The following is an 18,714-nucleotide window of genomic DNA, read 5'->3' as shown; positions in this document are numbered from 1 at the left end:
GAGTAGAAGAAAAAAATGCTGAGTTTTTTCCTCTATATTTGCAATGTTTCAGAGTAAACCCTTCCGATAGTCACTCCCATCCCCAGCAAATCCTCAGCACATCGGCACAGGGCAGATAGCGTACATGCTGCCTTGAGTGAGTGGGGTTTTATGGAAATCAAGGAACTGAGTTTGGTGTCTGAGCCACTGTTGTGCAGAGCAGAAAACTGCACATGTTAGGGAGGCAAGATAAACTATTAAGGAGCTTGGGGTACTTGGAGACTGGCAGGAATCTAAAGGATGGCTTTGGAATCATGCTGTCATTAGAGTGTAGCTGTTAATAATGACAACTCTGAAGCCACATGGCCAGATATGAAATCCAAATCTGCTACCTAGCTATGTGACCTGATCTGTAAAATGGAGATAGTAATAGTGCCTACCACATAGGGTTGTAGAGAGAAAGAATCTACTATCCCAAAAATGTCTCTTTGGCATAAAGATTATTTCACAGGAGCTATGAAGGCTGGGGAGAGACAGTCCTTTTGTAAGGTGTAATTTTAAGTGTGATCTTATTAAGAGATTCCCTGAGGCAAGCCAAGATAATCCTTTACATTTTCTTTTCAAGTCAGTCTTTCATAGCTACCAACAAGATGAGTATTCAGACTAAGAAGTCTCTACAGTTTTTCAATTTAGAAATTTTCCAATTCAACAGTGACTCAGACCAATAAACATCACAAGATCCAGGAAAGTTCACTTCCAGAAAAGAACCTGATGTGGTCATAAAAATTCCTCTCTCAAAACATCTTATAGCTGCCCACATAATGCACATGGGCACATTCATCCTTCAGTCAGCAAAGGACAGAGATATAGGTCACAAAAACCCAGTCACAAAGTCATATAAAATGCAAAAAAAGGAAAGACTTAATGAACATTAATGACTTCAACTATGCCTTAGGTCTCTTAGAATCAAACTTGGACCTAAGAGAGACTTGCCACAGGATTGAGGTTGTTTTTTTTTTTTTCTTTTTACAGAGTGCTTGTCTAGTTGCATTTATTTTTGTTTATGGTTGGTGGATGCTAATTAGCCTATTCTGTGACTAAAGAAGTCGTGGAGAACTTTTTTAAAGTGCTAAGCTTTAAAATGTTTGACCCAAGTCCATCAAATTTGCAGTTCTTTGGTTTCCAAGATTTCCCTAGCAATAGCCTTACTTTAGTACACCTCAAGGTTTTCCCTCCTTATAAAAATATAGGAAAGACGGACTTTTCTCTCAGATGTTCTCTAAGAGAAAAGATTCGAACAAGAATATTCAAACCAGAGCACACAATCTCGAATTAACAAAACAAGTCTCTATACTTAAAATAATAAGCTTCCCTAATACTTTTCTCCTAGCAGTCTTGATTTTAAAAGAGAGAGGGAAAGAATCTCATCACTTTTACCTCCATTGGACCCCTGCAAACAGAGATCCAGAAGACTGACAGGTAAAAAATTTTTACCTTTTACCAGCTATTGTCTGGGGTTCCAGGATCTCTCTCTGCAGCAACCAGGAGCAGTGTCCAGTCAATGAAGTAGGTCCCATCTGAGTCGCCGAACTCTTGGGACACAGGGGGAAATTTTCCCCTGCCCCTCTGAGGTCCTTCTTGGGCTGGTTGAGCAAACATGTATATGCAATTAAATTTGTTCTTTTTCTCCTAGTAATATGTCTGATGTTAATTTATTTGCTCAACCAGCCTGAAAAGGACCTCAGAGGGGCAGGGGAAATTTTCTCCTGTACTCTTAAACGGTTGTCATGGGGATTATACCATTGATATGTGAAAAGCATTCAGAACAGTGCTTGACATGTAGCAAATGTTTAATAAGTATTAGCTTGACATAAGTAGAACACTGTACTCAACAATGACAAAATGCATTGCATGAAATATTTACCAAATATTTCAAGCACACATGAAATATTTACCAAAATTTAACCATATGCTCATTCATAAAGTAAGGATCAAGTTTCGTAAGCCCTAAATTAGAGCCTGGTAATTTCAGTGTGGCACTGTGAACACAGTGGAGTTAAGTTAGAAATCAGTAACAAAAACATAATTAGAAAAGTGCCAATAGCTTAGAAATTTAGTAATATAGTTTTTTTTTTTTTTTAATAGAGGCATGTTTTATTTATTTATTTATTTGTTTGTTTGTTTTGTTTATACATGCACTGGGTACAGTCAGAAGCGCGGGAGGGTGAGAGAATTCACCAGAGCCAGAGCGGGGAGCAGAGCAGGCAGAAGGACCGAAGTACACTGCTGAGGAGAGCAGCGGGCGGCAGGAGAGGTCTGCGCGCCATGTGGGACCCTCCTCTGGTGGCCGGGCAGCAGCCGGGGATCGAACCGGCGCCGCAGAGGCCGCGGGCAGCTTCGCAACCCAGCGCTCAACCACTGCGCCACCGGGGAGGCCCAGTAATATAGTTCTTAACAACTTTTAGGTCAAGAAAAAATTGTATCAGGAATTTTTAAATACTTTGAAGTGAATATAATGAACATAGGATACATCAAAACTCATTGGAAACACCTAAAACAGGGCTTAGAGGGAATTGATAGTGTCAAATGCATGTGTTATAAGTGAAGAAAGCCTCTAAATCAATTATCTAATACACTTCCTCTCAAAAAGCTAAAAAAAAATCAAATCCAAAGAAAATATAAAAAAGAAAATAAAGAATAGGAAATATACAATTAAAAATCAACTAAGTTAAAAGTTGGCTCTTTGAAAAGATTAATGAATTTATATACCCCTAGTAAGAATGAACAGGAAAGGGCCTCCCCAGTGGCATAGCGGTTGAGCGCTGGGTTGCGAAGCTGCCCACAGCCTCTGCAGCGCCGGTTCGATCCCCGGCTGCTCCCCGGCCACCAGAGGAGGGTCCCACGTGGCTTGCAGACCTCTCCTGCTGCCCGCTGCTCCCCTCAGCAGTGTACTTCGGTCTTCTGCCTGCTCTGCTCCCCGCTCTGGCTCTGGTGAATTCTCTCACCCTCCCGCGCTTCTGACTGTACCCAGTGCTTGTATAAATAAATAAATAAATCTTTAAAAAAAAAAAAAAAAAAGAATGAACAGGAAAAAATGAGAAGACACAAACTGCCAATAACAGAAATTTAAAAAGAGATATCACTATAAATGCCATGAGCATTAAATAAATAAGAGAATACTATAACCAACTTTATGTCAAGAAATTTGAAAATTTAGATGAAATAAACAAATTCCTTAAAAACACAGTACACCAAAACTGTTACAATAGAAAATCTGAATATTCCAAGATCTATATTAAAAATTACAGCCATTATTAAAAAACCCTGCCACAAAGAAAACACCAGGTTCAAAGTCCTTCACTGCTGAATTCTTCCAAACATTTGAGGAAGAAATCATTCCAATCTAACCCAATGTCTTCCAGAGAATAAATATTAGTTATAGTGCTTTGTTGTTAGATCGTTGGCTTAATCCTAAATTTAAAAAAAAAAGTCATATAGGGCCTCCCTGGTGGCGCAAGGGGTTAAGACGCAACCTATGAAGCTATACGCAGCCACTGCAGCATGAGTTCAATCTCAGGCCAGGGAGTTACCCACATGGTGCAGCAGACCTCTCCTGACTGGCTCACTGCTCCCCTCAGCAGTGTATTTCAGTCAATCTGCCTGTTCTGTTCCCTACTCTCTCTCTGGTGAATCCTCTCACCCCCCCATGCCTCTGGCCTATACCCCAGTTCTTCTATGCATAAATAAATGTTAAAAAAAAATCATATAATTATTGGTCTCAGACATGGGGTGTTTACAAGAGGCACTCTGGGCCCTGGAAACGAAGGTAGAGATGCTTACCATCCTCATCCGTCTGGAAGGTGACCTCCTTGCCCTCCTTGCGCCCCTCAGGGTTAGTGAGGATGAGTCGGACGTGAACGTTCCTGTAAGGCAGCAGATTCCTGATGGTGTGGCGGCTGACACCCCGTTCCATCTGCAAACACTCCCGGATGGTCTGGTTGTGGCTGCTGCCCAGTGTGTAGTGATAACACAGGGACACGGTGTAGGTGTGGCAGCGTGTGACGTTGTAGCCCAGGGGTTCCCACTGCAAGGTCAGCTGGCGGGCCTGGATCTCTGCAAAAGCCAAGCCTTTGGGGGCCCTCATGGGCTCTGGGTCCCCAGAAGCGAAAAGAAGGTGACAGAGAAATGGGAAAAGAAGAAGAGGAACATCAGTCAGCAGACTGAAATCATTCCCATTCTCCTCTCTAGATCTCAACAGAACATTAAACAGAGGGAAAGGGTGTGTTCTGGAGTTAGGCAGGGCTATGTCTGAATCCCAGCTCTGCCCTGGCAGCTGGTGAACCACTTGCTGAGTTGCTTCACTTCTCCAAGCCTTACTTTCCTCAACTACAAAAATGGGATAATAGGCCTCACCTTATCAGATAACTGTAAACTTTAAGGTGATGTGTATAATGTACATGTGACAGTATCTAGGACAAAATATATTATTAGCTATCATTTTTTTAAATAACATAATTCAAGATCATCCTAGAAGACATCTGGCCAGTGTGGCCAGTCTGAATCAACCTATTGCTCTATTTTCTTAATTCCAACTTTGTTTTGAAACAGCTTATAATAATACATATGATACAATAACACATGATGAGGAAAATGAAAACCAAATACTTAAATAATGCCAGGAGAGTGTTAGGGAAACAGAAATGCATGCCATTAGGTGCTAAAAATAAGGTTCAAATTGGGTGGTGAGTTCCCTGGCTGCCATAGCAAAAGGGAGAAAATTTCTTATAAAGATAATAATAATAATAGTGGCAGTTTATGGGTATTAGGAGCTTTGTGAGTGCCAGAGGCTTTAAAATGCTTTATCTCATTTCATCTTCTCTGTAATCCAATGAGGTAGGTGTTATTATTAGCCCTGTCATACATATGTAGAAATGGAGATTTAGAGAGATTAAGTAACTTGACCACAGTCACACAGTGTAAGTGGTGAATCTGGAATCCAAACCTGGACAAGTCCCAGAATGTCCCAGAATCCATTCTTTATTTTTTTTTTTTTAAATTTATGCATACAAGAACTGGGGTACAGGCCAGAGATGAAGAGGGATGAGAGGATTCGCCAGAGACAGAGTGGGGAGCAGAACAGACAGATCTACTGAAATACAGATCTACTGAGGGGAGCAGCAAGTGAGTCAGAGGTCTGCTGTGCCATGTAGGTTAGCTCCCTGGCCAGGGATTGAACTCAGACTGCAGTGGTGATAGCATGATGGCGCTTACACTTAACCCCCAGACCACCAGGAAGGCCCAGCTGTTTGATCTTAAGCAAATCTCGGCCCCAATCCCCTCATCTGTAAATGAAGAAGTCACGACTACTAATGATGCTTTTCTTTCTTGGCTCTGAAATGCACACTCATTGCCCTCCAGTCCTGTGAGCACCTGCAAAGCATGTGCAGTTAGAGAATCTCAGGATACGCCTTAATGGACAGAAGAGAAAGCAGTGCTGCTTGGCCATTTATGATTCAGTGCAAACCTCATACTGTTTATTCCGATTAATTTGCTCAGGATGCACTTTACAAGTAGATGCAAAGGGAATCATTGGGTTGCTCTCAACTCTGGAATGCCTGGGTTGCACCACTTTGCATGTCAGCCCCAAGGGCAGCATGGGTAGGAGTGGGAGTGGGGGTAGGGACAAGTGGCATTTCCTTTCTTTGCTTGGGTCAGAGGCAAGTATGTCTCCAGTCATACATCACAGATAGGGCCACCAAAGAACTTTATCAGCTGCTACGAGCAGGGCATATTGACATCTTACAGTCTGTCTCCCACCTCCCCCAAGGCAGACCCAATCCTCATCCAACAAGGACACTAAAGGACTGGCTTCTCCTGCTCACTGCAACCTACAGGCTGGCTGCTGGTTGCAAGCCCACTTGCCATACTTAGGTTTTCTCTCCCATTCCTGACCCACAGAGATGCTCCTAATGCATTTAAAGAAGACCATGAAAAGTGAAGTGCTAACTAGAGACACAGGCTGGGTGGGGGGATCTGGCACACAGGACAGTAAGTTCCCATCCAAAAGGGGCAGCTGCTACTCAGCTCCAGGCAAGGTTGCCATGCAGGACTACTGGCTCAGGGTTGCCAAATCCTGCCATTTTTTAAGAGAAGCCAGAAATTCAGATTTTTTAAGTGAAATCTCCAGATTTATAAATACTGGCAACCTACTCAGGAATTTTAAAACCACCTTGCAGGGTATAAAATAGCGACTTCTAACTTAGAGGATGAAACTTCAACCTCATGCTTGGGTATCCCATTCTCCAATAGCTGTGCTAGGCCCATCTGCCTTGCTAGACTGAGGGGTCTTTGAAAAGAAAGCACCCTTCACTGTTCTCCCCCATCCTGATCAGGGCAGATCTGGGAGCCAAATAGTTTGTTGACTACAGACTGATTTGTTGATTGAAGGGTGTGAATTCATGAGTCTTTCTGTTTCCAAAAACCATCTGGCACCCAGACATACTCCAACATACAGACTGGCAAACAAACTTGGGGGCCACAATGCCCCATCCCTGTAAATTCCACAGGACTGCAGACAATTCAGAGATCGAAGGTCAAAATGCACCTTAAAACATAGAGACTGGACCTCCCCGGTGGCACAAGAGGTTAAGTCTCAGCGTTATAGCTATCACCAGCCACTGTAGCATGAGTTCGATCCCTGGCCAGGGGGTTACCCACATGGCACAACAGACCTCTCCCGCCTCTCCCACTGCTCCTCTCAGCAGTATTTTTCAGTAGATTTGCCTGCTCTGCTCCCTACTCTGCCTCTGGTGAATCCTCTCACCCAACACACCTCTGGCCTACACACCAGCTCTTGCATGCATAAATAAAAAAAAAAAAAATACAGAGACTGATAGTTAACATCTGTAAAGGAGGTCAAAATGCATTGATTTTAATATGCTAATAAGGATGTAGTAACCCTGGAACTTTCCATATTTCTTATGGAAGGAGCTTTGGACTGGGGTCAAATCCACAAAGTTCAAATCCTATCTCCACTGTCAGTCTCTCTGAGATTCCAGGGCAAGTTACTTAATCCCCTTTCAACATCAGGTTCCTCAACTTAAAAAAAAAATGGAGGTGGGGGGTGGGGGGCAGGAGGAGAGGGATTGGGGTCAAAATGGGGGGGTTGCAATTGTATGGGGAATATAAAAATAAAATTTATTATTTAAAAAAAATTTTTTTTTTAAATTGAATTTAAAAAAAAAAAAATGGAGGGCCTCCCCCAGTGGCGCAGCAGTTGAGCCCTGGGCTACGAAGCTGTCCGTAGCCTCTGCAGCGCCGGTTCAATCCCCGGCCACCGGCAAGGGTCCCACATGGTGTGCAGACCTCTCCTGCTGCCCGCCGCTCCCCTCAGCAGTGTACTTCGTCATTCTGCCTGTGCTGCTCCCCGCTCTGGCTCTAGTGAATTCTCTCACCCTCCTGCGCTTCTGACTATACCCAGTGCTTGTATAAATAAATAAATAAATCTTTAAAAAAGAAAAAAATGGAGATTATGAGCTCTACCTGGAAGAGCAAGTGTGAGAGTTACCGAAGGTGATGTGAGCCAGCCCATTGTAATCAATAGAGAAATATGTGTGTGCTAAGGTGAGATCCTGGTAGTAGTGTAAATTAATGCAAATATTTTTTAAATCAATCTATAGCAAAGCCCTTACCTCAACCATTACTCACTATCCTAAAGAAATAACCCAGGGGAATCCATCATAAACATCATATTTCCATGCAGTATTATTTGCAAAAATAGAGATCTGGAAAGAAATCGTTCAGCAATATGGAGACATTTAATGGACTTCTACTGCCAATAAACATAATTATAAACAAGATAACACATGTAACAACACCAAGCAAAGGAAGCAGAAGACAGAATGCTTTCTACATCCCAAGAACAAAAGTGTAAAAATGTGTACTGTGGGCATATGGGCAGAGATTTGAAGACAGAAAAACTCAAACAGCTGTTGGGCTAGGATGCTGAGATTCAGACTGATTTTTTAAATGCCTTGTACTGGCATTATATTTTTGCTTTTACAGTAAATAATATTGTGGAAGGAGAGTTTCAGGGGGCTAAGGAGCTAACAACACAGCTGGCCAACAGCAAAACTACTGCCCAGGCACCTCATCAAGGAGGGAGTGGTGATGTCCATGAGGAGAAGTATGCAATTAAGAGGGGCAAGAGTTGTTTGGTCCCTGTCCAGTGCTTCCGTCCTGGCCAGCCTATGGAAAGTTTTTAGAGGGCCTGGCACAAAGTTGTCAATCAAGCCTCTGAGGGCAGCATCTGCTGCTGTGCTGCTGCTATTTTATACACTGGTTTGGAAATCAGGACATTCAATCCCTTTGGTTCTGAGTCTGCTATGAACTCACTGTCTAGATATAGGCAAGTAATTAAATCCCTAAATCTCAGTTTCTTCCTATGTAGAATAGTAACAATGGACAGTGATCACCATGAAACATGCATTCTTGACCCACTGTATGACCACAGGCAAGTGCCTTTCCCTCACTGGGTTTCAGTTCCCCTATCTGCACATGGAGGGGAGTCGAACAGAGTCTCTGTGGAACCCCCAATCCCAGCTCTGATTTTCTTTATTCTAAGTACCCAGCCAGCACTGGCTTTGAAAAGTTAATTACACCATAATAATGACAGTGGTCATTTACTAAGTGCTTACTATGTGTTAGGCTCTACACTGACATGCACTTAATGTATTCATATTACCTGCATTTATCTCAAAATACTGGAGGATTCCAGGGTTCAGGCCTCACAACTCTTTTCCATCGACACTTGTTCCCTAAAATCTGAGGACTCAACCTGGGCGCTACTGGCATTTGGACTAAATAATTCTTTGCTGTGGAGGGCTGTTTGCACATTATAAGATGCTTAGCAGTTTCCTGGCTTCCTCTACCCTTTAGATGTCATTAGCACCCCACCCCCAGTTATGACAACCAGTATGTCTCCAGACACTGCAAATGTCTCCTGGGAGACAACTCAACCCCAGTTGGAAACCATCAGTGTAAAAGATCTCATCCAGTCTCATGGCTTTAAATACCATCTACACCACGTCTACCCTGATGACTTTCAAATTTATATCTGCAGCCTGAACCTCTTCCCTGAACTCCACACTCATAAATCCATCTGCCTGATGGATATCGCCACTTGAACGTCTAATAGGCATCTCAGAGTCAACATTTCCAACACCGAACTCCTGATCTACGACACCGTATCATGCCTGCTCCTCCAGCAGTCTGCTCCTTGGCAGTAAATGACACTCCATCCTTGCAGCTGCTCGAGCAAAACACCTTGGAGCCATCCTTGACTTCTATCTCCCTCTCCCACTGCATAACCAATCCATCAGCAAAGGCAGTTAGCTCTACCTTCAAAACAAGCCCAGAATCTAGCCACCTCCTCCCAGTTCCCAGCTTCCACTATCTCTGAACAAAGTTGTTGCAGTGATCTCCTCATCCTCCTAGAGTCTGTTCCCCACAAAAGGGCCAGAGTGAATCTTTTTTTTTTTAAGATTTATTTATTCATGCATACAAGAACCCGGGCATGGGCCAGATGCGCAGGAGGGTGAGAGGATTCACCAGAGACAGAGTGGAGAACAGAACAGGTAGACTGACTGAAATACACTGCTGAGGGGTGCAGCAAGAGAGACAGGAGAGGTTTGCAGCGCCATGTGGGATTCTCACCAGCCAGCTGGGATCAAACCAGCACTGCAGAGGCTGCGGACAGCTTCACAGCACTGCGCTCAACCACCTGCACCACTAGGAGAGGCCCCAGAGTGAGTCTTTTGAACAAAGTAGATGATGTCCCTCCTGCTCTCCAAACCCTGGGGTGGGTGAGTCCCACAACCCCAGCACAACTTCGACCTCCTCTCCTGGCACCCCTCTCAGTCACTAGATCACAATCACCCTGGTCTCCCTGCTCTGCTCACCAACCCAAACACGCTCCAGTCTCCAGGCCTCTGACTTACTGTGTGGTCTGCCATATGCCTCTTCTTCAACAATTCCTCCAGTTTCCTACACAGCTCTGTCCCTCACCTCCTTCAAGTCTCTATTCAAATGTCACCTTCTCAATAAATGGTTTGTTAGGTTTTTAAAATTACAATCTTGGGCCTCCCTGGTTGGCGCAGGGGTTAAAGACAATGCTATCAAGCTACTGCCAGCCACAACAGCACAAGTTCGATCCCAGCCAGTCAGGGAGCAACCTACATGGCGCAGCAGACCTCTCCTGACTCGCCCGCTGCTCCCCTCAGCAGTGTGTTTCAGTACATCTCCCTGTTCTGCCCCCCACTCTCTCTGGTGAATCCTCTCTCTAACCACATCTTTAGCTTACACCTCAATTCTTGTATGCATCAATAAATAAATTTAAAAAAAAATAGCACTCTTCCTACCCCTGGACCCCTGGACCCCATTCCACCCCATTTTATTCTTCACAGTATGCATCATCTCATGCACTATTTATTTCACTTGCTTACTGTCTCCTTCCACCCGAATGTAAGTCCCAGGTAGAGCTCCTGCATCATGAACTCTCATGCTAATGGCCTTCTTCTGTCTTGACTGTAGTCCCACATAACAGGACTTAATAAGCAATGAATCGTCGCACCTGCCCTATGAATACAAAGATCATTATTATTCCCATTTTATAAAATGAGGATACCGAAGTTCTAAGAGGTTAAGTAACCTGCCCCAGGTTCCTGAACTAGAAAGCATTCCAGAACACACCCACCCACTACCTATGCATCTCCCCAAATGTAGCAGTAAACTGAATTTTAGATGGTTCCCCAATCAGTTTTTAAACACACTAAGAACAATTAATAAATCTCAACAAAAAATTAACCTCAACCTAAACCTCATACCTTATGCAAAAATAATTCAAACTGGATCATGAACTTAAATGTAAAACTATAACATTTTTAGGAAAAAAAACTTTGGGGCCTATAACTCAGCAAGGAACCCTAAAATTAGGCACAAATTTGGCACAATTCATAAAAAATTTTGGTAAATTGGCCCTCAGCAAAATTAAAAATGGTTGCTCTGTAAAGGTTCAGGCAGAGGGTAAAAAGAAGCTAAAAGCTGGATGAAAATATTTACAAACTACATATCCTGTTGGGTATGTATAGGTAGTTTTTGTTAAGGACTAGTATCTACAATGTGTAAATAACTCTCAAAACTCTATAGTAGGAAATGAATAATCCCATTAGAAAAATGGGCAAAGATATGAACAATTCACAGAAGAGAATGTACAGATGGCAAATAGCACATGAAAAGATTTCAACATCACTCAGCATTAAGGATATGTAAATTAAGGCCAGAATGGAATATCACTAGCTCTCAGAATGGCTGAAAGGAAAAAATAATGACGACACTAAAAGCTGGCATGGATGCAGAGAACTGGACGAATCACACATTGCTGGTAAGAATGTAAAACACTACAGCCATTCTGGCAGTTTCTGACAAAACTAAGTATATAATTACCATATGACCCATCAATTGCACCATGGGCATTTACTCCAGAAAAATGAAAATGTATGTTTATACAAAAACCTGTACACAAATATTCATAGTAGCTTCACTTGTAATAGGCAAAAAATAGAACTAGTCCATATGTCCTTCAACACATGGCATAGTTAAAATTGGTATATCCACACCATGGAACACTCCACAACAAATACACTCAGCAAGAAGAAGGAATGAACTACTAATATGCACAAAAACCTGGATGAATCTCCAGGGAATCCCCAATTCTCACTGAGAAAAGAAGAGTCTTTTTTAAAATGAGGCCAGTACAACTGAATAGCCATATTTAGAAGAATGCAGTTGACCCCTACCTCACATCACAGATAATTAACTCAAAATGGATCAAGGACCTGTAAGAACTAAAAGTATAAAATGCTTAGGGAAAGCTTAAGGGTAAACCTTCATGACTTTGGATTAAGCAATAGTTTCTTAGATATAACAACAGAAGCACAAACAACAAAGGAAAAATTAGATAAATTGGGTTTCACCAAAATTAAAAACTTGTTTTTAGAAAAACACCATCAAAAAAATTAAAAGACAGGGGCCCCCCAGTGGGGCAAGGGGTTAAGCACACGCTAAGAGGCAATCTGCAACCTCTGCAGCACAAGTTCGATCCCCAGGCGGGGAGTAACCCACATGGCACAGCAGATCTCTCCTGACTCACCCGCTGCTCCCCTTCAGCGGTGTAATTCGGTCAATCTGTCTGTTCTGTTCCCCACTCTATCTCTGGTGAATCCTTTCACCACCACCCCTCCCCCTCATCTCTGGCCTGTACCCCAGCTCTTGTATGCATGAATAAATATTTTTAAAAAAATTAAAAGACAACCCACAAAAATAGAAGAAAATATTTGGAAAGACAAGTATACATCAAATATATTGTGGTTTTGGTTCCAGACCACAGCAATAAAGTGAATGTTGAAATAAAATTAATTTTTTTGTTTTCCAGTGCATACCATGTTATGTATGTTTACAGTATGTTTACACTATACAATAGTCTATTAAGTGTGCAATAGTATTATGTGGAGACAAACAATGACTACACCTTGATTAAATGTGACAGCAAGACATGAAGGGAGCACATGCTTTTGGAAACCTGGTGCCAACAGTATTGCTCCACTCAGGGTTGCCACAAACAACCTGCAATTTATAAAAAGCGCTATATTGGCAATGCACAGTGAAGCAAAACTCAATAAAAGCAAGGATGCCGGTGTGTCTGATAAGAACTCTTACAACTCTTACAAAAGACAGATGACCCAACTTAAAATGGTAAAGGATTTGATACATAGAAGACATACAAATGACCAATAAACACATAAAAAACATTCAACATCATTAAACATCAGAGAAATAATAGTGAAAACCACAATGAGATACCATTAGACACCCTTTAGAAGGTTTGTAATCAGAAGACAGTGAACAACAAGTGTTAGCAAGGATGTTGAGAAATCAGAATCCTCATTCACTGCTGATAGGAATGTAAAATGGCACTGCCACTTTGGAAAACAGTCCAGCAATTCCTCAAAGGTTCAACATAGTTTCCATTTGATATATGTCCAGAAGAAGTGAAAACATGTCCACATGAAAACTTGCACACGAATATTCGTAGCAATACTGTTCATGATAACCAAAAAGTGTAAACAACCCAAAAGTCCATCAACCGATGATGGATAAATAAATTTTGTGATATATTCATACAATGCAATATGTTTCAGCAATGAAAACAAATAAAATACTAACCATGCTACAATGGGTAAACCTTCAAAAACATGCTGAGTGAAAGAAACAAGTGACAGAAAGCTTTATATTGTATGATTCCGTACATTTGAAATGTCCACAAAGAAGCAAATCTAGAGAGACAGAAAGCGTATTCTTGGCTGCCTGGGCTGGTGGTGTTAAGGGGAAGGGCGGGGAGGAGAGAGTCTGCTAAAAAGTACAAGGTTTCCTTTTGGACGATGAAAATGTTTTAAAATGGATTGTGATAGTTGGCTGCACAACTCTCTGGGAATATATTAAAAAACCATGGAATGGTACACACTAATGAGTGAACTGTATAAGGGTTGAATTCTATCTCAATAAAGTTGCTACCAAATAAAAAGCTCAGTTCCAAAAGTTTATATGATGTATGATTTCAAGATGTCATGATCTTTACAATATTTCTGAGAAAACAACATTTTAGGAATGAAGGACAGTTTAGGAGTTACTAGGGTTTGCGGGCAGAGGAAGGGACAGGTGAGTATGGATAAAATAAAATGGCAGCAGGCAGGAGGGCATCAAGCGACTGATCTGTTCACTACCTTGACCATGGTGGTAAATATAGGAACCTACCCACGTGATAAGCTGTAGAACTGAATATGCACAAGTACACACAAGTGAGCACAAGTGAAACTGGAGAAATCTGAATAAGATCTGTGGACGGTGGACCTCCCCGGTGGCGCAGCGGTTGAGCACTGGGTTGCGAAGCTGCCCGCAGCCTCTGCAGTGCCAGTTCGATCCCCGGCTGCTCCCCGGCCACCGGAGGAGGGTCCCACGTGGCGCGCAGACCTCTCCTGCCACCCGCTGCTCCCCTCAGCAGTGTACTTCGGTCCTTCTGCCTGCTCTGCTCCCCGCTCTGGCTCTGGTGAATTCTCTCACCCTCCCACGCTTCTGACTGTACCCAGTGCTTGCATAAATAAATAAATAAATAGATAGATAGATAAATAAATCTTTAAAAAAAAAATCTGTGGACGGTACAACATCAGTCTCTCCACTGTGATATTAAACTACAGTTCAGCAGAATGTTACCATGATAGCAAATAGGGTGAAGGATATAGGGAATCTGTTTTTTCTTACACTACTTGTGAATTTACAATTATCACAATAAAAATTTCAATAAAAACACTGAAATCACAGAATAAGAAAATTGTTCTGTTCTCGATTAATCTTCGGATTAAACAACAACAACAAAAATCTCCTGCGGTGTAGGTGCCTCACATTCAAATGCCCACACAAGAGAATCCAACTAGAACTTAATAACATACTTTATTTTATGGTTTTCAGTGGCTTGTTTTATCTAGATGATTCCATGTAAAATTAGGAAAACAGATTCTGGAGTCAATCAAGTCAGTCTTACTAGCTGTGCCACCTCAGGCCCATCCCTTCACATCTCTGTGCCTCAGTCACCCTTCCTGTAAAATGGACATGACAAGAGTACCAAGACTATGGTGGTGATGTGAGTTTTAAATCAACAAATGTGTGTATGTACATACGTGTAAATGTCTGGCACAAAAATAAGTGCTAGCTATCCTTATTATATTTTTACCACAGCATGGATTGAGGGGAATTCACACTGTTTTAGAAGCACAAATCCAGGCCACACCACTTCTAGAAGTGCAGCTCTTTGTCCCTCAGTTGTGCTGAGCCCTGTACCCAGGATTGGGGAGAAGTGAGTCCAGCACCCACCTGCGCACTTGGTACGGCTGATGAGGGGTGGCCCGGGGCGGCCAGTGCCCCCGTCACCTGGGCGCGTGAGCAGCACGCTGATCTCGTACTCGGTGTCAGGGTCCAGGTGCCACAGTTTGTAGGTCTGCAGACTGACTGCGTGCACCTCTGCCCACGGGCCGCGAGACATGCGGTACTCGATCTCTTTGCGCACGATCGGCCCGTCGCCAATGATGGAGTTAGTGTTGAGCTGGATGATGAGGTAGGTGGGACCCGCGCGCAGCAGCTGTGGGGGCGCGATGGGGGTAGGAGGCTCTGTCAGATGAAAGGGGGAAAGGTGGAACCGATGGATGGCACTGAGAGACCCGGGTCCCAACTCTGCATCCCACCAAATCCAAAGCCCCAAGAGCTTCACTGTCCTCCCAGAATCCCCATGCAGCCTGCAAGCTCTCAAGCCTGCAAGACCAATTCTCTGGTGCCCACTAAATCCTCAAGCCCTCAAGAGCTCACCGCTTCCAAGACTGACCCTACCCTCACACCTCAGCACGCTTCTATTCCCTTCCAGATCCCTAACTCTGCACCTCCGAAAGCCAGCTCAGGTCAACTCCAGTGCCATAGACGGGCTCACACTTTGACCCTGTCCCCCTAACCATCTGCCTCTCAGACCCCACCTCTTCTATCAGACCAATTCCCATCAGAGACTCAGGCCTCGCCTGGCAGACCATACCCCTGCCCCCAGTCAGACCCAGCCAGGACCCATCCCTCCACAACCCATCCGCAACCAGACTTTTCGGGGTGGGGGGGGCTTAATGCAGGCAGACCCAGCTCCCTCCTCTCGCCCTCTGTGAGTGTCTGCGTGCTGACCCTTGACGATGAGCTCTGCGAAGTTGGAGACACCAGCACCACGTGGGGCCTGGGACACACAGCGGTACAGGTCCTGCTCTGCAGGGCCCACCGCAGCAAGCGGGAAGGTGGCCAGGAAGCGCCGGTGGCTGATGTGCCGCACACTGGCCGCTGGGATCAGTGCCCCACTCTGCCTCTGTGTGGGGAGAAGGGACACGGTCAGAGGGAGGGTTCCGGTTCTGCTCTGCCTGGGGTGAGGGCAGTGGTAAATGTCCTGGCCCCATTTAGCCCTCCCTCCTACCTTGGGGGCATATGGGGCTCCTGGAACCAGCTCTGCCATAGGAAAACATAGGATAAGGTGCTTAAGAAAAGTGGCAGCTCTGTCTCTTATGGAGAGTGTGATTGGGGGGTCCTGGAGCTACAGTCTGTCCTGGGGGAATAGGGTCACCTGGAGCAGACCCTAAGGGAAAGCCCCAAGGTATGTTTGGGTGTGGATATGAAGGAAGGACACAGCACCCTGCAAGGGAGTCAAACCCAGAAGTTCCCCCTCACCTGCAGGAGGAAGTGCTCAGCCTCAGCTGCTCTGCCCGCTGCCATGCACTGGAACGAGGCGTTCTGGCCTGCGTTGACTTCCACGTCCCCAAGGCGGGAGAAGTGTGGGGCCTTTGCTGCAGGAATAGAGCCTGGGTGTGAACAGGACTTGTGCCCACTGTGGCCACCCAAACCCCTCGCCTTGCACCCCAGAGGGTTGGGACTCACCGCAGGGGTAGCTGAGAAGCAAGATGTCATCTAGGCCCATGTATCCCCTACGGTCTGGGGAGATGAGGGCCTCAAACAGCACCTGGGGGAGGCGGGAGGGTCCCTGTCATGCTGATATCTCTCCAGTCCTGCCTCGGGAGCCCCTTTTCAGCTGTCTCCAGCCCTATCATTCTCAACCAGCATAGTCCAGCCCAGCTCATAATGGCCCTCCCCACCAAGCCAGCTAATTGTGGAAGGGGCTATCAGTGCCTTGAGCTAACAACAGCAAGATCAGAGGTTCTATCCCAATCCTGGACAGCTACCTTCAAGCAGCAAAAATCTTTTCCTGGACACTTTCAAAGTCAGCGCTCTTCCAACTCCCTTGAACTCAGCCATAGGCTATGATGGAGGTCATTATCAATGAACTTTGATGCTGAGCCTAGACTAAATAACCCAGGGCTAACTACAGACTGATCCTTGACCTTGGCCATACATTCACTCCTGAGGCTGAACACCGCCTAATTCCAATCACAGCCACTCTCTTACTCTGACCTCTAGCTGACATCCCTCTCCCACCCAGGACAGGCTTACCGCAGACTGAACCCAGCCCACCTGATATTCATTGGGCCAGAAGGTGCTGACAGCCAGCTCAGCCTGGTGCCACTGACGGCCATGGGATCCAGTCATATTCCAAACAGCACTGCCCAGGGGACCCCCATTGACACGCACATAGATGCCCAAAGTGCCCGGGCTGTGCCCATCCCGGCTGTACAGGAAGTAACTGAACTGCACACAGTGGGTGTCGTTCTCGCTCAGGCTCTGGAAGATGATATGGGCCCGCTGACCTGGGCCATGCTGGGAAGCGTTGACCATCAAGTATGAACCTGCAAAGAGAGGAGGAACAGGCAGGAGCTGAGGAGAGCTTGGGGGACAGGACAAAACAAAGGACTCCAGATACTCAGACCCACGAGGAGTCAGGGGTTCTGAATTCAAGTTCCAGTTCTGGCTCACTGGGCAAGTCCTTGCACCTCCCTGCCTCTGTTTCCCAGAGGAGGGAGTCAGAGTTTTGACTTTTCGAAACCCTTTCTGGCATCCTCATCACCTGCAAGCACAATCCACACCCAGGCGGATCCATAGTTCGGAGCTGTGTTTGGAGGTGGGGCCAGGTCATTCATTGCAGGAATCAAGACGCTGACACATGACAGGCCCTCAGAGGCCCCCTCTTCTGAAGCCCTACCTCCCTGTCCCTCTATGGCCCCTGAATCATTAATAAAGTGTGCGTCTGTCTCCCCACCAGCCTGTCATGCCCCTGGGCTCCACTGTGTCCCCAGAACACACTTCAAACCCAAGCTGAATGAACTCTTAGAACAGAAATTGGATGAAGGATTCTGATTCCCTTTCCAGGCCCCCCTCCCCATCCCTCCCCTCCGCACACCACCCCAACTGCCAAGTATAAATTCCTGGGATAGAATTCGCTTGATTTCCAACCTGGAGAAAGGTAGCCCTGCCCCTTCCCCAGAGCTCCAGAAGCTTGGGGGTGGGGGCGGGAGCTGGCTGGACTCCACAACTTGGCTGGGAGATTTTGGCTTCCCTTCTGTGGAGAGAGGCCCCTGCAGCTGCTAAGGAGATGCCTGCAGCCACCCAGCACCACCTTCTCCTGGCTTGGCTGCCAGCCAACACAAGCTCATTCAGATCCCAAACCAGGAGGCTCCCTGCTCTGGGAGGGCTCCCCAGGGAGTCTGCTAGAAGGGATCTCATTCATCTCTGAGCCAGAAGCCTGTGGAGACAGGTCCCAGACCAGACCTAGTGGGGCAGTAAACAAAACTCCAGGTACCTATCCCTACCCAGGAAGGCGCACATCCCAGCCCTCAATAGTCTCTCTTGGCACACTCCTCGTCCGTCCCTCCTCTCTCCTCTCCCTGTGAGCAGTCGTGTGTCTTTCTCCCCCTTTCAACCTGACACTTACTGCCTTCATTCATGTCCTCTTCCTTCTCTCTCCTGCGCTCTCTGAATGTGACTCTCCCTCCTACTCTCTCCACCCCATCTCCCTTCCCCAGAATGTGAGCACAAGAGAGCAAAGCCCAGCTGCACCTTGTTTACCAATGCACCCCCTAAGATCCAGCAGGAGGCTCACACTAAATACTAAACAAATACTAAACGTCTCTCTCCCCTTTCTTCCTGGGCATGTCCCTG

The 18,714-nt window shown here is 45.3% G+C and overlaps 1 protein-coding gene across 4 annotated transcripts in view; it reads right to left on the bottom strand.

Moving 5' to 3' along the window:
• Window positions 1–18,714, bottom strand: part of PTPRU (protein tyrosine phosphatase receptor type U) — a gene marked incomplete at both ends in the record, with an annotated part of 77,113 nt that overhangs the window by 43,602 nt on the left and 14,797 nt on the right. For all 4 annotated transcript variants that reach the window (XM_084243152.1, XM_084243153.1, XM_084243154.1 and 1 more), the window contains 6 exons: window positions 3,820–4,128; window positions 14,962–15,255; window positions 15,805–15,979; window positions 16,336–16,451; window positions 16,543–16,624; window positions 17,134–17,405. In XM_084243152.1, coding sequence (XP_084099278.1) covers window positions 3,820–4,128; window positions 14,962–15,255; window positions 15,805–15,979; window positions 16,336–16,451; window positions 16,543–16,624; window positions 17,134–17,405 — 1,248 coding nt within the window. The remainder of the gene's footprint in view (window positions 1–3,819; window positions 4,129–14,961; window positions 15,256–15,804; window positions 15,980–16,335; window positions 16,452–16,542; window positions 16,625–17,133; window positions 17,406–18,714) is intronic.

This window comes from Talpa europaea (assembly GCF_964194135.1).
Source record: "Talpa europaea genome assembly, chromosome: 9".
Taxonomy (NCBI): domain Eukaryota; kingdom Metazoa; phylum Chordata; class Mammalia; order Eulipotyphla; family Talpidae; genus Talpa; species Talpa europaea.
Note: the sequence above shows the minus strand (reverse complement) of the source record. Positions and strands in the feature narration are given on the sequence as shown.